We start from the raw sequence: 23,731 nt of genomic DNA on the forward strand, positions 1-23,731 counted from the left end.
TCGCTTTTAATTAAGTTGGTCAAGTTTTATTAGCAATTAACTAAGTATAAGTCCATACCACCCGAAATTAAACATGAACAGAAAGTAAGCAACAAGTGCATGAAATGATAACAAGTTTAATCCATCTTTCGATAATATTATCATGTGAGGGTCCAGGCCGCTCTTAACCGTGAGCACGGCTGATCGATCAGTTTAACACTCTGCAGAGGTGGCACATCTTTACCCACAAGTCGCGTAAAAGTTCAAAAGAACTTTGGACCCAACCATGCGATGCTAGCTAGGCACCATACCACACTTCCGAGGTGTGATTGCATAGGGACGCTACGAGGCCTTTACAAAGATTCGCTAGCAATGTGGTAACCCGCTAAGGTTTCAGGTCGAAGCGAAACATAGCAGTCCCCTAGAGGGCATAGTGTCTTAGCCAAGCCCACTTCCCAAGAGAGCGAGTGCTATATCCCATCAACGCCTCCCCTCTTGCCCTTCCGGTAAGGTAACCCCACGCTAGAGTTTCTAATTAATCAGCCAAGACCAGAGCCATTTAGTCTTGTGGTAGCACTGTTTTCCTGGGTGGTCGCTCCATGTTCCGGTTAACAAATAATGATCTTGTCTTAATGAAAGGTATAACAGAAGTAAAGCAAGATTAAGCATTGTGTGTAGCTAAACCACCATGTACCAAGTGAGCACTAAGCATGAGCTACCCAACATAAAGTAAACCGGTTGGTCAAGGCAAAGGTAAATCAATCTAGGCGAACCTTAATTGGGACCCATCAATTTAATCCTAACATGTGCATAGCATAAATGTTAAGTACGAGAAAGTAAAGGTGTATAGGACAACAAGGTAGTGATCAAGGACACGACTTGCCTTCTTGGCCTTGCTCCTGCTGTTCGTACTCCTCGAAAGCTTGATCGGCAACTCCCTCGAACTGCGGGGCGTCTACACGCGTCACACGAGCACATACAAGCAAACATGGGCAAAAGTAAGGAAACAGTACACCAAACATAGTTAAACAGAGAAAACAAGCTTGAAAAGATGATCTACGCTTTAAAACGAACACGTGGATATAAAGAACGCGAAAAACGGAGTTAAGATGCAAAAGATATGATTAAAACAAGATCCAGGGACCTTTCTGTAAGAAAAACAAAACTTTTAGGGCCTATCCGCGAAAACCGAGGGCTTATACGTAATTATGCGTATAAACCGAGGGTCTGACGCGTAAAAACAACAAACCCGGACGGCGGGTTGATTTCTGAAAAGCTCAAGGGTTAAACCGAAAAAGGCGAGGGCAGATCTGTAAATATTTTCAACGCGATCTGGACCGCGGGTTGATTTGCGGAAAAGGCAGGGGCTCAAGTGCAAAAGCGGCGCGGCGCGGCTCGGTTGACCGGTACGCGATCTTGATTGACTCGCGTCCGACCGTCGGATCGAGATCGGACGGCCACGGTCGTCCACGACTCGCGACGGCGGCGGCGAAACAGAGCGGCGGCGGCGGCGAGCGGCGGCGGGTCGCCGGAGTTGGCCGAAACGGCGCTCCGGGGCACCATTCGAAGCGCGGGTTGCACCAGAAGAAAGAGGAGGGTGCGGCGATCCCGTTTTGGGGGTTCTCGTCGTCGGGAGCTCACCGGAGGCGGCGGGCGACGGCGAGGAAGAGGCGGCGGCGCTAGGAGCTCGGGCGGCTAGGGTTTCGGGTGCTGCGGCGCTGGCGTTTGGGCGGAGGAGACCGGGAGGAGGCGGCGGCTTTTATAGGGGCTTGGAGATAGAGCCCCGGGTTTGAATCCCCCGGAGGACTCGGAGCGGATGAGGGAGTCCCGGGCGGAGACGGCGGCGCGGTGGTTGCGGGAATCCGGCCGGAGGAAGGAGAAGGCGGGTGGCGGGCCGGCGCGGCGTTGGTGGGCCGCGGGGCGCGGGTGAGCGGCAGGCCGAGGCGGCTACGCGGGCCGGCGCGCACGCGTGGGCCGCGGCAGAGGAAGCGGCGAGCGGCGCTGGCGAGGCAGGCCGAGCGGAGATGGAGCTGGGCCGCGGAGAAAAGGAGGAGGGGGCGACGCGGCGGGGAGCTGGGCCGCGCGGAGGAAAATGAGGAGGAGGCCGGCGGAGCGGATGCGGGCCGGTGGGGGTGCTGCGGCTGGGCCGAAGGAAGAAAAAGAAAGAGAAGGGAAGGAAGTTTCGGCCCAGGAGAAAAAGAAGGAGAAAGAAAAAGAAAGAGAAAAAGAAAAGGGTTTTGGAATTTGAATTCAAATTTGGAAATTCAAAATTCAAATTTTGATTCAAACTCAAGCAACCAAAAATTATGCTCCAGCATGAATGCACAAATAATTCCTATGATGAATTAATTGAATTAAAGAAAATGGAATTAAATGCCTAAAATTTAAATAACACCTTAATTTGAGCAAATTTTAATGAGTTTGAATTATTGAAATTTTTGGGTGTTACAGGGCCCCTATACCCATTGCATCTACCAGCCTCCCACGCCTTCATCGCCGGCCATGCGCCCTCCCTTTGGCATCGTCGCCTCAGTCATCCTGGTCACGAGGCTCTTTCTAAGCTCGCATCAGTCATTCCCTTTTGTAATAAAGATGCTAGTTCATCCTTATGCCACACTTGTCAGCTCGGTTGTCATGTTCGTTTACCTTTTCGTGTGTCAACATCTCGTGCTGTTAGCAATTTTGATCTTATTCATTGTGACCTATGGACATCTCATGTTATAAGTGTTTCGGGTTACAAATATTATTTGGTCATTCTCGATGATTGCTCACACTACTTGTGGACCTTTCCTCTATGGTTGAAATCTGACACGTTCTCGACTCTTGCTCACTTCTTTGCTTATTTGAAGATCTAGTTCGGCGCCACCATCAAGGCAGTCCAATGCGACAACAGACGCGAGTTCGACAACTCCAGCGCCTGCACATTCTTCCTCACCCATGTCATCCATGTTCGCATGTCGTGCCCCTACACCTCGCCCCAGAACGGTAAAGCTGAGCGCATCATTCGCACCACCAACTCATCATTCGCACCACCAACAATAATGTTCGCTCGCTGTTGTTTCAGGCTAGCATTCCGCCTTCTTTCTGGGTTGAGGCGCTCCACAATGCGACACTTCCCCTCAACGTTCTACCAACCAAGACACTAAGCTTCTCTACTCCGCACTTTGCGCTATATCGGTCAGCCCTGTCGTATGAGCACCTTCGTGTCTTCGGTTGCACATGTTATCCCAACCTGTCCGTCATAGCTAGCCACAAACTCGCTCCTCGCTCCACTAAGTGCATCTTCCTTAGCTACTCAGCTCATCACAAAAGCTATCGGTGTCTTGATCCTCTATCTAATAAGGTCATCATCTCTAGGCATGTCGTCTTCGATGAATCTACCTTTCCCTTTGCCGAGCAGTCGCCCCCAGTCACCCCCATGAATTTTGCGTTCCCGGATGATGAGACTAACTTGGTGCTGCCACCTATAGGCCCACCATCTTCTTTGCCTACAGGTACTCCAGGCGTGCTGTCACCCCTAGATCCCATGGGGTCCAGGCCTCCTCATGTGCTCACGCCCGCACAGCCATGTGCGGTACTCCCCACGTGGCCACACACGGCCCCTTCGTCGACACCCATGGGCGCGACACCTGGGGTCTCTGCCACGCTGCCCAGGGCCTCCGCCACGGTACCTCCCTCTGCAGCATGGCACGCCGGCGCCGCTATCACCACCCTAGCCTGCGGCTCGAGCCCCGGGAGCCCCTGCCGTCGGCCCTCCTAGCACCCCTGCGATGGGCCGCTTCAGCCAGTTCTTCACTCGCCGTCCTGCGCCCGCGCTAAACACCTCCGGCGCCCACCTGTCAGCTCTTGGCCGCACGCCATCTCTAGCAGCGTGGCCTACTGGGGACCACGTCACCACCTTGTCCGATGCAAGCACGCTGGTCACACCGGTCTCTCACGGTCCCTCTAGCCGGGCCACCCCCCGTTGCTTCCCTGCCATGGGGTGTCGTGGCCATCTCGCCGGTGGCCAACCAGCACCCGATGACCATGCGTGCCAAGCGTGGCATTCGGCTTCCGGTCCTGTTCCACATGGCCTCTCTCTCACCAATTCCGAAGACCTTCCGCAGCGCCCTCGCTGATCCACATTGGCAGGCTGCTATGGAAGGTGAACATGCTACTCTCCTAAAGAATCACACATGAGGGATTTAGTTCCACTTCCCCCCAGCGCCAATGTTGTCTCTGGGAAGTGGATCTTCAAGCACAAGTTTCATGCAGATGGTTCTCTTGAGAGATACAAGGCTTGCTGGTCCTTCACAGGTTCACACAGTGTCCTGGCATTGAATTCGATGAGACGTTCAACCCAGTTGTGAACCCCGCCACCGTTCGCAATGTTCTGTCCTTGGCAATTTCTCACGGTGGGCCGATCCATCAGCTCAACGTGAAGAACGCCTTCCTCCATGGCACACTTTCTGAGATAGTCTACTATGCGTAGCCATCTGGTTTTGAGGATCCTACTCACCCTTAGCATGCCTGCAGACTCAACCAGTCACTCTATGGGCTGAAATAAGCCCCTCGCGCCTGGTTCAGTCGCTTTACTGCACACTTGCTCTCCCTCCGTTTTGTGGAGGCCAAGTCCATCATGTCGATGTTCGTCTATCACCGTGGCTCCGAGACAGCTTACTTGCTCCTCTACATCGACGACATCGTGCTCACAACATCCTCCTCCTCCCTACTCCAGCGCGTCATTCAGGCCCTCCAGTAGGAGTTCTCGATGAAGGACCTTGGCAAGCTTCACCACTTTCTGGGGCCGCATGTTCAGCGCAGAGGACGTGGTCTTTTTCTGTCTCAGCATCAGTATATGCTTGACATTCTGGATCAGGCTGGCATGGCAGATTGCAAGCCCTGCTCCACTCCGGTTGACACCAGCCCGAAGGTCTCCGCAGCTTCTGGCGCCCCTATTCAGAATTCTTCTAACTTTTGCAGCTTGGCCGGGGCACTTCAGTACTTGACCTTTACTCGACCAGATATTGCATATGCAGTTCAGCAGGTCTGCCTTCACATGCATGATCCCCAGGAGCCACATCTCGCCGCTCTCAAGCATATCCTGCGCTATGTCTGTGGCACACTTCATATGGGACTTCAGCTCCAACCGTCTTCCTCAGATGAACTGGTGACTTACTCTGATGCTGACTAGACAAGCTGTCTTGACACATATAAATCCACATCGGGTTATGCGGTGTTTCTTGGCGACAACCTTGTGTTCTGGTCTTCGAAGAGTCAGATGACCGTGTCTCGCTCCAGTGCTAAAACCAAGTATCGCGCTGTCACCAAATGTTGTTGCCAAGGCATCCTGGCTTCGCCAGCTCCTGCTTGAGCTCCATAACCCGCTACGCCGCGCCACATTGGTCTACTGCGACAACATCAACGCGGTCTACATGTCCTCCAACCCCATCCAGCATCAGCGCACCAATCACATTGAGATTGATCTCCACTTTGTTCGGGAGCAGGTTGCCCTAGGTGATGTTCGCATGCTTCATGTCCCCACGACCTCACAATTTGCCAACATCTTCACCAAGGGGCTTCCTTCGTCAGTCTTCACGGAGTTCAGATCCAACCTTAATGTCCGCGGTGCCGACGATCAGACTGCGGGGACGTGTTAGCAGGTTAATTATGCAGCCCCGTATGGACCTAGCCCCTTGGCTGCACCGGCCCATTGGTGTGCGTCATCTGTAGGTAATCTAGATGATTATGTGCTAGGCAAGGATCTCCGTCGGTTGGTTCTATTTCTATAAGCCAAACCCTAGAACTATCCTTGCTTATATATGTTTACGTGCTTTGCACCCCATAATCAATCTATTATTCCTAGCCATACTTAGCTTACAGTCCAAGCTGCACATGAGAAGAAGTACCACTGCAGGTAGTTGAGGAGCACCCAGCACTGTGGTACTCTTGGGTAGTTGAACATGAAGTGATGCTTCTGGGTTCCAGCATATATGAGTACCATCATTTATGGGCCAGAGGAGAGCAACTGCCTTCAGGAATCTAACATGTCAACTGAACTACTGGGCACATGGAGAGTTTGTTCCGGAGAATTGTACAGGCTTGAACGATCAATGTTCCTCATGAACAAACTGGATCAACCTCACCAAAATAGGATATGCGCAACAGCTGCAGCATCAGGTACTCAATTCTGTCAAAATCGCTACAACCTTCCTTGTACGAAAAGCATATCAAAGGGAAATCAAATTGCATGCGTTTTGTGTCCTAAGAGACTAATGATGCAGTTCTGCAGGCTGCAGAAAACGAGGACCCAATGCTTGCTCGTCGTAAAGAAGACTATATGTAAAGTTGATATGGTATTCTTTTGGAGTATATGTAAAGAGGACCCAATGCTTGCTTTGCAGAAAACGAGGACCCAATAATACTAGAGTATCCGATGTAATAAGTAGTATCAGAAAGTACACGCCTTCTTTTTGCAGGGAAAAGGTACATGCTTTGAAATGCATAGCACATTCAGGACTCACGAAGGAACTGCTTTTTTCTACACGGACTTGTTAATGTTATTGTGAATCCCATAATACTCTGTTGTGAAGCGAAACAAGTAAGCCCTTGTTTAGTTCACCCCCAACTCCCAACTTTGGCACTATGCAAAAAGAAGATTCTCCATCACATCAAACTTGCGGTACATGCATGGAGTACTAAATGTAGACGAAATTAAAAACTAATTGCACAGTTTTGTTGTACTTTGCGAGACGAATCTTTTGAGCCTAATTAGTCAATGTTTGGACAATAATTCACAAATACAAACGAAACGCTACAGTGTGCTACAGTGCTGTAACAGTAATTTAGCACCTCCAAATTTTGGCAGCTAAACAAGGCCTAATTTAGTAATGTCAGACTGCAATCATTGATGATTAAAGTGACAAAGGAGCAAAATGAAAAGTCTGGAGAGTCAGAAAGACAGGAAAGAGGATGATCCAATATGGATGGCTTCCTCTCTACAGACAAAATAGCTGTGATACTAAAGCACTCAAATCTTCTGGAATCAGAACAACAAAGAAAACAATGTGTTATGGTTGATGTTTCGAAGTATGGTCATAAAAAGTTGTAAAGGCAGGGGAGCCTACCTACAACATGAAGAGAAACATTAGACCAAACTTTTACTCATAAAATAGTGAACAAGTAAATTTTTACTACAGAAAGTGGTAGTCATCACTCGGTAAACTATTTTCCTTAGAGAATTCAATGTAAACTTTTGTTTTTGGATGGAGAAGCAGGACTGCCGACTATTTCCAGAGAAGCTCAAGTTCGTAAAATACTCTCTGTTTTCTTATTTGATACTCCCTCCGTTCCAAATTATAGGTCGTTTTGGCTTTTCTAGGTTCATAGATATTATTATGCATTTAAACATACACTATATCTAGGTGCATATAAAAAACTATGCATCTAGAAAAGTCAAAACGACCTACAATTTGTAACGGAAGGAGTATCTACTATCAACCGTTAAACGGAAGGAGTATCTACTATCAACCTTTAACGGTTTTAACTACTTCTTTCTATAACTATATTATTTAAAGACAAATATAGCTGTATAATTCTCATATAATTAATTTTGAGAGTTTCAAACATATCAATGGTTAAACGTTAGAAAGTTTGACACGCAGATTCTAGTATGGCAAAACACAGAACTGAGGGCATACCAAATAGAGTGATCAAGGCCCAACCACGGACAGCTTCACTTACGGTGTACAGCTAACAGCACCAACCTGAAACTGACAAAAGAATTGTACTGTACATGCTATGCAAGTTCAAAAACAACAGAAAGACAGAATTCCATCTTGTGTTAGCACCTTCCGTACTAAAGTTTAATCATCAGTCAACTCTCCAAACGATGCTATTTAAGCATTTTCTGTTCATTTTTTTATTGATCTGACAACATGAAAGTTAGTGGAATGTAAACAAGTTTGATAGTGCAGAATTATGTACCATAGCATGCTAGATGTTAAAAGGAGTATTGCCAGGATGATGTCCGACTAGTAAGTTCATAATTATGATATCTGATAGCAATAGAGATTGCGTGAAATAATAGATTGATTAGGTCATACAATGGGTACAACAATATATAGGCAGCCCCTAAGAGAGGTTTATAGAAACAGAACCAATCTTAGGGGTATCCTTGCCTAATACTAATCAGGGGCCACGGCAGTAGCCAGCCCTAGCCCTGGCGCAGACGCCAAGGGCTCTACACACACACAACACATACACATGCCTAACACGCCCCCGCAGTCTGATCGTCGGTAACTTGAACGTTCAAACTGGACCTGAACTCCATGAACACCGAAGAAGGCAAGCCTTTGGTGAAGATGTCGGCGTACTGAGAGCTTGTCGGAACATGAAGAACACGGACATCTCCAATGGCAACATGCTCATGAACAATGTGTAGATTAATCTCCACATGTTTGGTGCGCTGATGCTGAACGGGGTTCGAAGACATGTAGACAGTGCTAATGTTATCACAATAAACCAAGGTGGTGCGGCACAGAGGAACATGTAGCTCAACAAAAAGTTGGCGCAACCAAGAAACCTCGACAGCAGCATTGGCAACCACTTGATACTCAGCCTCGACACTCGAGCGAGAGACTGCATTCTGATGCTTGGAAGACCAGGAGATCAGATTATCTCCCAAAAATACGACATAGCCAGAAGTGGATTTGCGGGTGTCTGGGCAGCCAACCCAATCAGCGTCAGAATAAACAAGCAGATCAGACTGAGTAGATGGTTGCAGTAGCAAGCCCAGGTTAAGAATTCCATGTACATACCGAAGAATGCGCTTCAAAGCAACAAGATGCGGCTCTTGCGGGTCATGCATATGGAGGCAGACCTACTGAACAGCATAGGCAATATCTGGGCTTGTAAAGGTGAGGTACTATAAAGCACCAGCAAGACTCCAAAAATCAGTGCCATTGACAAGAGGACCACCTTTAGCAGCAGATAGCTTCGGATTAGTATCAACTAGTGTGGAACAAGGCTTGCAATAGGTTATACTAGCACGGTCCAAAATCTCTAGCATAAACTAGCGCTGGGACAACAAAAGGCCATCACCAGAGCGCTGCACATGTATACCCAGAAAATGATGAAGCTCACCAAGATCCTTCATGGAGAATTCCCGCTGCAAGGCATCAATAGTGTGGCGAAGTAGAGGTGTTGAGGACGCTGTGAGAACTATGTCATCCACATAAAGGAGGAGATAGACAGTGTTGTCGCCACGATGATACACAAACAAAGAAGTGTCAGTCTTTGCCTCCACAAAACCAAGCTGCAACAAGTGGGTGGCGAAACAGCTATACCAAGCGCGGGGTGCCTGCTTAAGTCCATAAACAGATCGATTAAGCCGACACACATGAGCAGGGCGAGCAGGATCCTCAAAGCCAGCAGGCTGAGCACAATAAACTATCTCTGACGGTGTCCCATGAAGAAAGGCATTCTTCACATCCAACTGATGAATCGGCTAGCTGCGAGAGAGAGCCAAGGAGAGCACTGTGCGGACGGCAGTGGGCTTCACAACAGGACTGAAAGTCTTATAAAAGTCAATCCCTAGGCGCTGGGTAAACCCTCGCAGCACCCAACGTGCCTTGTAGCGCTCCAGAGAACCATCTACCTTGAACTTGTGCTTAAAAACCCATTGGCCGGTCACAACATTGGCTCGAGTAGGACGGGGAATGAGATCCCACATATTGTTGGCCAGGAGCACATCAAATTCCTCTAGCATAGCCCAGCGCCAATTTGGATCAGCGAGGCTGCTCCAGTAGGTGCGAGGCAGTGGCGACAGCGGGGTGGAGTGGAACAGCGCCGGCACACGAAAACCCAGCTTCCCGCGTGTGGTCATGACATGCTAATTTGTCACAGGACGCATGGGAAGAGCACCGCGAGGAAGGGGAGCAGGAGCAAGAGCCTACGAGCCTCGGGGCGACGTCCGGATCGGAGCATGGACGGGCCGGTGGGAGTAGACCTAGAGAGGCCGGCCGGAGTCAACGGGGTGCCCCTGCTGAGCAGCAATGCCGGCAGGGGCAGAGGAGCTGCCAGCAGTGCCGCTGGAGGAGCCAGCTAGGGCTGAAGGCGTGTGTCCCACAGCAGCAGGTGGCATGCTAGGGACTGGCGAGCCAGCAGTGTCGGTGAGGGCACCGTCAGGGCAGCCGGTGCTGACACCGAGCGGCTATAGGGCAGAAGCCACATGTGGCTGTGCGGGGGCGCTGGGCGAAGGCACAACCGCACATGGCAATGCAGGCGCACTTGGGGGTGAACCTTCAGATGACAAAAGAGGTGCTAGACCGATAGGTGCTGGCACCACATTAGTAGGCTTCAATAAGAACTCAAACTCCTCAGTAGCGGGTGGTGATTGCTGCTGGGGAAAAGGGGGAAACAGAGTCTCGTTGAACACCACATGCCGAGAGATGATGACCCGGTTGGAGGAGAGATCAAGATAGTGGTAACCTTTATGATGAGCAGAATAGCTAAGGAAAACGCACAAGGTGGAACGAGGAGCAAGTTTGTGGGCTGCAGTAGCGAAAAGATTAGGATAGCATGCGCAACCGAAAACACGAAGGTGATCATAGAAAGGCCGGGCGCCAAACAAAGCCATGTGTGGCATGGAGGAGCCAAGTGTTTTGGTGGGCAAGATGTTAAGAAGATATGTAGTAGTATGTAGCGACTCAACCCAATAAGAAGGGAACATACTAGCCTGGAACAGGAGAGAGCGAACAACATTGTTGACACTCCGAATCATGCGCTCGACCCGGCCGTTCTGGGATGAGGTGTATGGGCAGGACATGCGCAGGTGGACGCCGTGAGTGAGGAAGAAAGTATGGGTACCAGAGTTGTAAAACTCGTGGCCGTTGTCGCACTGAACAGCTTTCACAGTGGCGCCAAACTGAGTACGCACATAGGAGAAAAAGTTAGTCAAAGTCTCAAACGTGTTGGATTTTAGGCGTAATGGAAACATCCACAAGTAATGAGAGCAGTCATCAAGAATGACCAAATAGTATTTGTATCCAGAGACACTAAGAACAGGAGACGTCCACAAATCACAGTGTATGAGATAAAAATTGCTAGACGCTCGAGATGCTGATGACTGAAAGGGGAGGCGAGTATGACGCCCTAACTGGCACGCATGACAAATGAGACTAACTTCTTTATTAAAAAAAGGAATTGTAGAAGCGACTTTCCACAAAACTTCATGACCAGGATGACCAAGACAGCGATGCCACACCGATGAGGTGGAGATAGCAGCGAGGGCGTGAGCAGTAGGAAGGCGCAAGGGGTACAACGGTCCAGAGCTATTGCACCTGACGATCAGCCTCCGAGACTCCAAATCCTTCACAGAACAACCAGTGGGATCAAATTTGACAGAACAATTGTTATCATAGGTGAACTGGCGAACAGAAATAAGATTCTTAATAAGCTTATGTGAAACTAGAATGTTATTGAGAGATAAAGGACCCGGAAGGTGTGCTGTGCCAGTAGCCATGACGGGAAGCAAGGAGCCATCACCGACATCAATGGATGAAGGATAAGGATACTGCGAGTAAGATGAATATGAAAGAGTACTAGCGTCTGAAGTCATGTGGGAGGTGGCACGTGAGTCGAAATACCAGTCGTTTTCCTGCGGCTGGTTGAGTGTCATGGTGCTGAACGTTGAGGCGAGGGACTGCTGATCCCAAGAGGAAGGCAAGCCCGTCATGGGGTTGTAGAAACCTGGAGGAACCTGAGGCGCCTGCTGCCCCATGTAGGGTGCCTGCTGGACCATTAGCGGCGCCTGGAGGCCGTGCTATTGCGCCTGCTACTGAGCGAGGAAGGCCTGCTACTGTGCCAAAAGAGCCTGTTGAGGAGGTGTGGCGGGCCGAAGGGGAGCGTTGGGCTGCTGTCGTGGACCTGGGTACATCTGGATTGTACCCATCCACGGGTTCCAGAAGGAGGGCTAGGGACCGTCGGCCTCCTGTGCCGTGCCTAGAGCAGAAGCCTGGGCGTTGGAGTTGTGGCCGGCAGGGGCCTTACGACCGCCGCCCTGGCACGGCTAGCCACTGAGCTTGCCTCGCTTCTGCTTGGAGGAGGAGCTGCTGGAGGACCCGAAGTTCCCTCCCCTGCCACCCCCTTTGCCGCCCCTGGAGTTGTTGCTAGGCCGACCAGCAGATTGGTGGGAGGAACCAGGGGCGCGCAAGGAGGAGGAAAGCCCGAGGCTGGTGCCAATGAGGAGCACCGTAGACAGAGTCGAAGCAGGGTTCGCCATCATGAGCTCCTCAAGGAGCAAGTCATCGCGAGCCTCTAGGAAGGTGCGGAGAGGGCGGCTGCGCCTAATGTTGCAGCCAACGGCGGCGAACTTCTCGTTGAGCCCGCGGGTGATATTGAGGATGAAGGTGCAGTTGGAGACCTACTCGCCAAGATCACCGAGGGCATCGGCCATGCCCTTGAAGTGACTACAGTAATCCGTGATGGACAGATCGCCTTGGATGAAGTTCCGAAACTGGGTGTCAAGGTAAAGGGCCCGTGTCTCCTGGTTGCTGAGAAACTGGGTCTCGGTGGCGCCACGCTTGTCGCGCTCCATGACGACGTCGACGAGGTCGTTGGCAATGGTGTCGTAGAGCTAAGATCGGACGACGCAATCCATAGGCCCCCAATCTGGAGAGGCCAGAGCAGGCACGTCGTGAAGGACATTATCCTGCAGGGAGTACTTGCCGACGGTGAGGAACTGCTCGCGCCACCGTGTGTAGTTGCCGGAGGTGATGTCGAGAATGACGGGGATGAGACTTCGGATATTCTGCACAACAACAGCTTGGGCATGCAAATTCAAGACAGCAGCAGCTTTGTGCAGGAGCATGGCTTGGTGGGTGTCGTTGGGCACCGGATCGGAGACAGCAGAGGCGTCATCAACGGCGTCCTCCTCCTCAAAGTCGGGCGGGGCGCCCTTGCACTCCTCAGTGACGCGGAGGCGAGCAACAGCAGCGTCACGCTCCTGCGCAGCGGTGGCGGCCTCTTCCTCAGCCTTGACGGCACTGGCGAGGGCGGCAGCACGCGCCTCCTTGCGAGCTGTGCGCTCGTCGGCGGTGCGTTTGGCGGCCTCGACCTCCACAACGTCGCGCTTGGCGTTGGTGGCGGAGGGCTCGGCAGTGGCAGGGAGCCGGCTATGGGCGCTGCATGAAGGACGTGCACGGGGTTAGCAGCGGCGGCGGGGGCGCGCTGGTTGGGCGCGAAGAGATTGCGCAGAGAGCAGCGCCAGCGGCGGCGCGCTAGGTTGCGGAAGCAAGAACGGGAGAATCCCGGACTCATGATATCATGAGAGCAATAAAGATTGCGTGGAATAATAGATTGATTAAGTCATACAATGAGTACAACAATATATAGGCAGTCCCTGAGAGCCCTGAGAGAAGTTTATAGAAACAGAGGGTATCCTTGCCAGGCCCTAGCCCTGGCGTACACGCCAAGGGCTCTACACGCACAACACATACACGTCTAACTATATCCCAGAGTAACATGCTTGTTTGTATGTTTCGTCATTGATTCACTGTTGATTGCTGGATGCACCATGAGATTTAAAAGTCAGTGTATCTTGAAACAAACAAATATAACATGTCACAAAGTTGGACCATCCAGAAGCACATCATGCCAGCAAGACAACAAATCCAAACTCAAAATTCAAAGTTTCATACAGTGTTTGCGGGGGCAAACTGGCTAAAGACTTGTAACAAAATTACGCGTAGCTCTGCACTGAACCAATCAGAAGTTATTCATAGCTCTTCACATAACTTCTGTTGAGATTCCTGGAGGTTAAACTAAACAAATTTTTGAAGAGTAGACACTTTAAATATTCACCGCAAATAAATCTGCAAATGTACTGAAATGTTGAAAGGAAGACATATCATCAATTTGATGGTACAAGATGCAATGAGCCCAGTTCATCATCAATAGAGGATAATCCTCAATATTTTTTCCTGTTACTACTTGAAAAGCCTGAAACTGGGCTTCTTTATACATGAATATATAATAAAGAAGACTACTCTATGTGAATGACTTACTGCACTTACTGAAATATCTAAGATGCTATGTAGGATCCTCTTGAAGACCAGCATAAGCTTGGCTCATGTTAATGGCAGCCGCCCTCAGAAATATTATATGAAAACAGTTCAATTTTAGTTCCCAATCTGGTACTTTCTGCAAAAGTGCCTACTACTTTCATTCAAAATGAAAGTGTCTGGCCAACTTAACAACTGCAATCCATTAGAGGTCCCCAGTTTCACAATATTGCAGATTATTGGTGACAGCTGAATCAGCTTTTCCTTCAAATGTCGAGTGCACAGCACACAACCAACCTGGAAATATCATCAGTACTCAAAATATCTAAGACTTGTCCTCTACTGCTCATGGATGTCATTAATCCATCAATTGTTGACCTAATCACAATCTTGTATACGAAGCTCACAAGCCCTGATTGCCTATTCAAAACAAGGCCTCCCACAGAACCCTGTCTGGAGCTTACTCCTTTACTTGTAAGATGACAAATACTTGAAGAGAAACTTCCTATCACTAGAGTGCACTGCAATAATTTATCCAAGGTGTGTACTCTGAATGTCGGATGATGGCTATCAAACCATCCAGAGCTTCATATATCTCATTTCTTTTTTGGTGCCTTGTGTCTTTAGCCAGAAACTCATGGACTTCACTTCCTACCTGGATCAAGCTACTACCAGGTGTTTTCTTAACTCCCCAGTCACGCATTGTTTTGCGTGCATCCATCACACTGCCCCACTTTCCCTCTAGGGCACTACAATTGGAAACCAGCACTTGATAACTGGAATTAAATGGTTCTATTTCAACTATCTTTGTACTGACATAATCTGTCAACTCTGCATCACCATGTGCAATGCAAGAACTAAGCAAAGTTACCCAAATGACAGCCCCAGGCTTAAGAGGCATACTTTCAATAAATCGAACTGCCTCTTTTAACTTACCGGCCCGACCAAGTAGATCCACTATGCATCCATAGTGCTCCATTCTTGGCACAATCCCATAGTGCTCAACCATTTGCTTAAAGATGCTCCAACCTTCTTGCAATAAACCTCCATGAGCACAAGCAGCAAGTGCAGCAATAAATACTGTGTCATCCAGTTCGACTCCTTGTCTGCACATTTCATTGTAGATCAACAGAGCTTCTCTAAACCGTCCATTGTAAGCAAAACCAGAAATCATTGTTGTCCATGTAATGATGCATCTCGTTTTCATGTTGTCAAAAATTGACCGAGCTCTTCCTACATCTCCACATTTTGCAAACATGTCTATGAGAGCATTTCCTAGTGCAACAGTTATATGAGTGTTGTATTTACTAATGTAAGAACTGACCCAGTTGCAATATTCAGTACTGCCCAGCTGAGCGCAGGCCGAGACAACACTTACTAATGTAGCTTCATCAGGCATGAATCCTCCCTCAATCATCATCTGCTGAAATGTGCGCAGTGCCTCATCATACCTTGAGTTATGATTGTACGCTGTTATCATCGCATTCCAGGAAACCAAGTTCTTAACTGGCATACGATCAAACAACACTTTGGCTGAATCTATATCCCCGGTCTTTGCATAAGCAGACACCATCGCCGTCCAGGAAACCACATCCTTCCGATCCATCTCATCAAAAAGCGACCGTGCAGCCTCGACATCACCTCTTGTTGCATACCCCGAGATCATCAGGTTCCAAGAAATGGCGTCCCTGATTGGCATCCTGTCAAACACGGAACGTGCTGACACCATGTCCCCAACTCTCGTGAACCCGGCAACAACCGTGTTCCATGATACCACATTCCTCTCTGGCATCGCCTCAAACAGATCCATAGCCCCTGCAGCATCTCCGCTCGCCATGTGCACCCCAACTATGGAGTTCCACGAAACCACGTCTCTCTCAGGCATTCCATCGAACACTTTCCGAACAGCCCCAACCTCCCCCGGATCGCCACACTTGTAGTACAGGTTGAGTAGCGCGTTCTGGACGACCACGTCGGGCCCGAACCCGCATCGCACGATCTGGCCGTGCACGCACCGGCACGGAGGCATCCGCCTCAGGGACTCGCACGCGCGGAGGAGGAAGGTGAAGGTGAACCCGTTGGGGGCCACCCCCGCAGAGCGCATGGCGGTGTAGGCCGCGAGCGCGTCCTCCGGGAAGCAACCACGGCCGCCCCCGCCGCCGCGCCCGGCGAGGCGCTCGATGAGGGTGTTGTGCGCGACGGTGGAGGCGGCGGCACCGGCGGCGCGGAGGATGGCCGCGGCGGTGGCGGCGGCTTGGCGCGGGGACGATGAAGAGGGAGCGGCGGAGAGCGCGGCGGAGACGAGGGCCGGGAGGAGGCGCGGGCTCGCGGCGAGGCCGCGGGCGAGGAGCTGGGCGTGGGTCTGCAGCAGGTGGCGCGGGGACTTGAGGCTCCGCAGGATCCGCAGCAGCTCTTGCTCCATCGGGGAGTGGTGGGAAATGCGAGGAGCGGAGGCGGCTGTTTCCCGCGGCTTTTTGAAAGGTCCACCGGTCGGGTGTTTAAAACTTACCTGCGCAATCCATTTTCAAGATCCATGCAATATTCGCTAGAGGACATGTAATGATGTTGATTTCTTAGCAAACGTCGAGTAAAATGTTTTGATTGTGTCAATTTGCTAAGTGACATCACGTGGATTACAATAAATGATAAAATGCCGCTATAGTCTTGGTACCACGAGAAACAAAGTTGGACACCACAGTACAAAGAGTTTGGTTATACAGAAAGGAAAGACATGGGTAAGATGCTAGAAATTATTCCACAACACTAAAAAATACTTCATTCCTATTAAAACCAAGTCTAAAGAAAGAGAGAATCCGAGATAATAGCGGATATTATTGCACTTATCTTAAACTAATTTGACATCTTACAATCATAACGGATGGAGACATGGAAACGTCTCTTAACATATTTTGTTTATAATAGAGAAATCCAATTTAAAAAATAAGTAAATAGAAAACTAGCAGGATATATAAATTCATTTGCATAAGAATTAAGCATTTAATTTAGCAAAAAATGCATTACGTTTAAATTCAAGAATTCTTACAAATTTCATACGAGCACAACATAATTGAACTATGAGCAAAAGCACTAGTTGTATCTGAAAAATAAGCATGAGGATCTTGCTTGATAGTTTACAACAACATTTGCAAAAGCAAATTACACCCATTCCTAAACACAAATCCAGTTATGTTATTTCTGTAATCATTGATCATATATCATTTCTTGGGTATATGCACTCACTGGGCCGGCCCATCGGTCTCCGACTTGGGGCCTTGGGGGAAAGGGCCCCACGCCCAAACTCTCTGTACCCATTCCCCTCGCCCCCATCGCTTCTCGGTCGCACTGCCCGCCGCGCCGCCGCCGTCCGCCGCCCTCACCCCCCTCTCGCCCCAGCGCGGAGCCCCCCTACCATGCGACGGCGCCCCGCTCCTCCGCCCGGCTGAGAGGCACGCCTGCTTGATCCGGTCACCAGGTAAGCTCCGCCCTCTTCATTCCTCGCACCAGACTCACTTCTCCGGCGATTCCCGCAGCCGATTCCAATTTCGGGTGCCCGCAGATCTGTAGGCCTCAGCGATGGCGTCGCCGGGGCCGTCCTCCCCTCTGGCCAGCCGATCCATGCGCCAAAGAACCCCCGCCGCCTCCAACCCCGGCGCGCTGCCCCCGGACGTGCTGTTCGACGTCCTGCTGCGGCTCCCGGCGAAGGAGCTCTGCCGCCTCCGCGCCGTCTGCCGCTCCTGGCGCTCCCTCACCGTCGACCCGCTCTTCACCGGCGCGCACGCGGCGCGGCATCCGGGCCCTTCGCTCCTGGCCAAGTTCCGGGACGACGAAGCGAGCATCCACGTTGTGGATCTGTCCGGCACCGTGGTCAAGCGGATCGCCGGCCCAGACGGGCACGAGCTGCTCTGCACGCGCCTCGACCTGGCCTGCGTGGCTACGAAGGGTAACAGCTGCCGCGTGCTCAATCCGGCGACGGGAGCTGCTTATGCTTTGCCCGAGAGCCCCGCGCTGGAGCATGCGAACTGTGAGAACCTGCGCGACCCGTACACCTTCTTCGCGTCCGGGCGGGTCGCGTCGACGGGAGAGTGCAAAGTGCTCCGTGTGTTCAACCGCACCGAGTTCGATGCATTTGATCAGCAGCAGCTCTTTGAGGTGTTTACGATCAACGGTGGTGCCAGCAATGCACGGTGGAGGGCAAGGGAGAGCCATTATCCCTTTGTCGAAGCGAACAATGCCGCTGTTGCTGGTGGGGTGGTGTACTTCTTGACAGACTGTGCCTATGATCTTATGCTGTTTTTCGGTGTGAACACTGGCATTCACCCGGACTGTATTGCTTCGTTTGACCTTGTGACAGAGGAATGGAGGAGAGATATCCAAGGGCCAATAAGCAGCAGCCTTTCAATGGACAATGCTGATGCTACAGAGGAGTACCGCTCTATTTGGCATAAAATTACTTTAACTGAGCTGAAAGGCTCTCTTGTTCTAGCTTACCACCGTCGCAACCTGTCCTTGGATCTCTGGTTTCTGTCAGACTTTGAGAATGGTCTCTGGTTGAAAGAGTACAGCATCCAAACTGAATCTGCTATCCCTGCTGATGAGTACTTTGTAAAACCATTGTTGGTGTCGGATGGTGGGAGGTTGGTCATCCTTCTAGCATCGACAGGGATTCTGCTTATTTATGATCCAAGAACCAACACATTTGCAGAGGTTGAGATGAGGCGTCTTGATGCAGTTGGTATATACACAGGAAATCTGTTGAGTTTACAATGTGGTGACATGGTGTAGTACTGTAATTTCTTGCTAGTTGCTACCCAATATAGCTTGTGAACAATACGAATCAATTACCACCCCCGCTTCACTTTTTAAAGTGAGGTTTGTATGAAGTTGTTAATGTTGTCCTGGAATCTTGTCTCATATTGTACCCAGTCCTTCAATGTTGTTGCCAATTCATGGAGGTCCTTACTGTTTCCATTTGCATACTCTCTTTGTCAGTATTGAAGGCATGCTTGTGTGCAAAAATTTGAGCATGCATTTGCCAGTCTGGGCAGTATTGCTGCATGTTTCTTCAAATAGTGGCTTGTCATGTGTGCTGTAGCTGCTCGGTGAGTTTGGGCTGAATTCTTAACTGCCTGTCTGAAGTGCTGACACGTGATTTTTGTATCTGCCTTGTGCTTGAAACAACCTATATGCAGACTCATTCGACCCCACCTTACGTGACCTATATGCACCCTTGTTTGAAGCAAGAATTTTTTTATTGGGGTATGCTCCATTTTTATGAGTTAATCAGAATTAGCATTCACATTTGATGCCTGTATAGTAGCTCGTTTTTTCTGTACTTTCTGGTTTGTAACCTTTCTGGAACTAATTTTTTGTTATATTAAAAAGAGAGACTGAAAAAACTAGAAGTAGATGTTTTGGATGGAGTAAATATCTTTTGGATTTTGCAGATTAAATCAAGCTCTCTTGTCTTAGTTCAGTTGCCTGCTAGCTGGAACTATCTTGTTAGCATCAGGCGTCCAGGGTTAGTAACATTCATAATTGGATTTATTCTTTTTGATTTAAATATGCACAGCTGGATGATGGTAAACTATCTTTTATGATTGCCACGGGACTTCAGGATAGCTTCTTCGCTTTTAGTCATTCTTCACATACCTGAATTCCTTCCCCTGGTACCTGGTGTTTAATTTAGCATTACACTACGTGTTATGGAAGCTGCAATTTATGCAGCACCATGAAGGATGGGCTAATTTCATTTGCCCATACTCCATTGTGTTTATTTCTAGAGAATTTAGCCTGTATGTACAATATTAAACGTTTTACCAGTTATTACTGTCATCTGCCTATGAATCAATTAAGCATTACAGAGAACAAGGAGGTTGTTGTATCTTTGGTGTTTAAGTGTAGTGTGTGCAATTAGGATATCTTTGATGTTTATCCACCTAGGACGGATTATGCATCTTTTCAACTGAATTCTCTCTTAATGAATAATCTTCTGCCCTCCATTTTGAAAAAAAAAACGCTTTGCATACCTGTGTGCTTAGCCCATTTTATATACTTTCTGCAGATTGACCTAAAGACTCTTATTATGAGCTCTCATATGTAATTTCCTTTTTCCTCATATTCTACACTAGAACTTGGGTTTTATGGATTATATTTTAGCAGACACTTGCACTCCATACTCTGACCTTTCTTTTTAAGGATGTTGAAATAATTCACAATCTGAAGCTTAAGGTTTTGTATGGAAAGAAAATGTCCTCATTCACATAGATCGTGGTGTGACAATGGATGCTGTTGTGGGAGCAGGGGAACTGCAGAAGATCGTTCCGTTGCGCTTCAGTTGTCCAGCCAGCTAGTGCTCTGCAATTTGAGAGGTTCCGTGGGACGAACCTGCATCCATAATCTATACTCCCTCCCTCCTAAATTAGATCAATTTGACTTTTCTAGATATGCATATAAGCATCTATGAATCTAAAAAACCAAAATGACCTACAATTAGAATGAAATGAGTACTACGAACTACAATTTGAACGAAATGAGTACTTGTTTACTAGTTTGCAGTTGCTACCGCCTATTCTGAATGGATGGGACTAAACCTAGGGTATACAAGAAACTGGGGGAACAACTAGCGAAAATAGCCGAATTCGGATGCAGCCACTGGCGAAAAAAAACTTTTAAAAAAATTTGACCTGCGACAGCGATCCCTGAACTCTGGCGTGAACGCTAATCCTTGCCGGAGAAGAAGGGTCACCGGAGAAAGATGTACGAAATTCGAACCCCAAATCAGCCACTAGAAAAAATAACACATTTGTTATACAAGACAAGAATTCGATAAAATATGTGGGTACATGATTTAAAATTTCCACAGGCAGAGACAAATAAAATCACCCCTATTCATAATGTCATATTCGAATTCATGTCAGAAAATGTAAGGAAGAAAAGAAATGCACACCATAATAAACTCCGTCAAAGGCCCATTGTGAAATGGACTCTGTTGGATGGAGGCCCATGTTATTACTAATTGCTGGCCCATCCAAGTTCATAGACCCAACCAACCAACCCACCCACTTGCTTGCTGAATCCCCACAGGAAAGCCCAGCGCCAATCACTCTCGTCGGCGGATCCCCTCCATTCTCGGCCGCGCCGCCCGCCGCCCTGCGCCGCTGTCGATCTCTCCGCCCGCCGCCCCGATCGGCCGATCAGGGTAAGATCCTCGCCGCCGCGCTAGCTTCCGTTACGTGCAGCTTCGACCTCTCCGATTTCTGATTCCTGACTCATGGGCGATTATGCTTGCTCGGTCAGATGTCCCCGCCGACCACCCGGGCCATGCGAGCCCGCGCCGCCGCCAGCTCCGACAGGATCCCCCCGGACGTGCTCTTCGACGTCCTGCTGTGCCTCCCGGCGAGGGATCTCTGCCGCCTCCGCGCCGTCTGCCGCTCCTGGTGCGACCTCACCGCCGGCGACCCGCTCTTCGTCACGGCGCACGCGGCGCACCATCCGGGGCCCCTCTTCCTGGCAAAGTTTCGGGACGACAAGGCGAGCATCTACGTCGTCGATCTGTCCGGCAGCGTGGTGAAGCGGATCCCCGGCGCTGGTGGCGGCCCTTCCCACCGGCTCCTCTGCACGCGCCTGAACCTTGCCTGTGTGGCTACTGACTGGAACAGATGCAGTGTACTGAATCCGGCTACTGGAGCTGTTCAGGTCCTGCCTGAGATCCTGGCAGAGGAGCACATCAATCGTGTGAATTTGAGTAATCCTTACACATTCTTTGCGCTCGGGCGCGTCGCCGCCACAGGAGAGCACAAGGTGCTCCGGATGTTCAACCGGCTTGGTTTTTACAACGGTGGCCAGCAGCTCTTTGAGGTGTGTACGGTCAATGGTGGTGATGGTGATGCAAGGTGGAGAGGCCGGCAAGGCCCTGGTCTCTTTATTGACGAGTGCAGTGGTACTGTCATTGATGGGGTCGTGTATTTCTTGACCAACAAAGTTTATGATGGTGCCCGTTGTGGGATTCGACCGGACTATATCGTTTCTTTCGACCTGGGAAAGGAGGAGTGGAGGAGAGATCTCCGAGGACCGATAAGTAGCAATGTTGAACATGCCAAGGTGGTACTCTACTTGAGGCGTGATCTTTCTTTGGCTGACCTGAAAGGCTCGCTAGTTCTTGCAGACCAGCGAGACCAACCTTTTACCATGGACATATGGTTTCTATCGAACTTTCAGAATGGGCTTTGGGTGAAAGAGTACCACATCCGGACTGAATCGATAATCTCAAGGTTGGGAGGTGAGTACCATCTAAAACCATTGTTGGTGTTGGATGATGGGAGGTTGGTCCTTTATCTAGCAAGTAAAGGACTGTTGTTCATATGTGACCCAGGAACAAACACTTTTGCACAAGTGGATAAGAGATGCCTTGATTCAGTTGCTGTGTATACAGGAAATCTCTTGAGTTTAGGGGAGGGTGACATGGTGTAGTATTGTCATAGGATGATACTCAAATTAGCTCATGTCTGATGCACTTCATAGGAATCACCGAATCACCCTCCTACCTTATGGAACTGGACTTTGTATCCATATTGCTAATGATGAGTAGTTTTTATTGTAAATATATGTAAGTGTTCGATGTTCCCATCTTCCTGTTATCTTTGTTATTATCAAATAAGGCACGGTTATGCACACATATTTGAACATATGTCACTGCCTAGGTGCAATGGTACATGTTTCTGCTGCATCGATAGTTGCTTATTGTACGTGTTGTAGCTATATTTGCTTATTAGTCTGTGCAAATTCTTCAAGTGTTTGCCTGCATTAAATGGGTTCTTTTGTATTAGAATATATCTGAATTTGATAATGTATGGTCATGTTGACATTGGACCTTAAATGTTATACCTTTTTCATCCACTTTGAACTCATTTTACCATTAGCGCTTGCTTTCCTTTTTCAACAGAGTTTGTAAAGTTATGCAGTGGAAGCTCCATTTTGAAGTTGTTATAGCTAAGAAATTGCCTGTCTTTAATTGAGGAGCCTTCCCAAATCACGATTGTCTGGGAGAAGGAAATCATGTTCCTTCAGCAGATCAAACCTTCAGTAGGAAATTCCCTGATACTGAAGAGCCATATGTGGTCAGCTGCGGGCACCCATTACTATTTGTCTTTACCCATCCTGCATGTTTTAAAGCTTCAGGCTAGCTCCTTTGCATTTCTTACATAGCTCAACTGCTTTCTCTGAAAAAGCTGAGATGGTATAACTTGGCATTACACTATGCATCACTGAAACCACGATTTGCTTGCTGCTGCGAATGTATGCAGCAAATGAAATGGTCCGTAGTCATTTGCAGTTCACTTTGTATCCATGCTTGAGCTATTACCATCCGTCTTAATCCATACTGTCCATGAACTTGAGATGATAAGGTGATCATAATTTGATCTGCCTTCTTGTGTACTAGCGTAGCTTATTCTGTCTACACCCTGAAGCTGTGACGTGCATTAGCTCTCGGTGTACGCGTACCATTCTTTTGCTGTGCATTGGAACATATATCGGGTGTGGATTATTCATTCTTGCTTGCTTCTTTGTGTGAGGTTCGAATTTGAACTTTGTTCATAATTTGAAGGATACATGTACTTTAAAAGTAATAAACCAACCTGGGCCTAGACTAACTTATAGCTAGCTAACCGACGATGGACGAAGGGCAACCAACAAAACAATAAAGCCCATCC

At 49.0% G+C, this 23,731-nt stretch overlaps 3 protein-coding genes and 1 pseudogene across 3 annotated transcripts; 2 read left to right on the forward strand and 2 right to left on the reverse strand.

Annotated features, from left to right (window-relative positions):
* Positions 1-11,828: 11,828 nt before the first annotated feature.
* Positions 11,829-14,371, reverse strand: LOC140221810 (uncharacterized; annotated as a pseudogene).
* Positions 13,817-16,474, reverse strand: LOC117844066 (pentatricopeptide repeat-containing protein At3g29230). The gene has a single exon (XM_072292092.1). It carries the CDS (start codon positions 16,441-16,443, stop codon positions 14,533-14,535), a length of 1,911 nt encoding a protein of 636 aa, XP_072148193.1. The 5' UTR covers positions 16,444-16,474; the 3' UTR covers positions 13,817-14,532.
* Positions 16,475-17,305: 831 nt separating this feature from the next.
* On the forward strand, positions 17,306-18,995 carry LOC117842200 (F-box/kelch-repeat protein At3g23880). Its single transcript, XM_034722570.2, has 2 exons — positions 17,306-17,493; positions 17,578-18,995. The coding sequence occupies exon 2, from the start codon at positions 17,595-17,597 to the stop codon at positions 18,801-18,803; it is 1,209 nt and encodes a 402-aa protein (XP_034578461.1). The 5' UTR covers positions 17,306-17,493; positions 17,578-17,594; the 3' UTR covers positions 18,804-18,995.
* A 2,113-nt stretch (positions 18,996-21,108) lies between these two features.
* LOC117842425 (uncharacterized) lies at positions 21,109-22,746 on the forward strand. The gene is made up of 2 exons (XM_034722880.2): positions 21,109-21,219; positions 21,318-22,746. Exon 2 carries the CDS (start codon positions 21,318-21,320, stop codon positions 22,488-22,490), a length of 1,173 nt encoding a protein of 390 aa, XP_034578771.1. The 5' UTR covers positions 21,109-21,219; the 3' UTR covers positions 22,491-22,746.
* The last annotated feature ends 985 nt before the right edge of the window (positions 22,747-23,731 follow it).

The sequence above is a fragment of the Setaria viridis genome, chromosome 2 (genome assembly GCF_005286985.2).
Source record: "Setaria viridis chromosome 2, Setaria_viridis_v4.0, whole genome shotgun sequence".
NCBI classification, from domain to species: domain Eukaryota; kingdom Viridiplantae; phylum Streptophyta; class Magnoliopsida; order Poales; family Poaceae; genus Setaria; species Setaria viridis.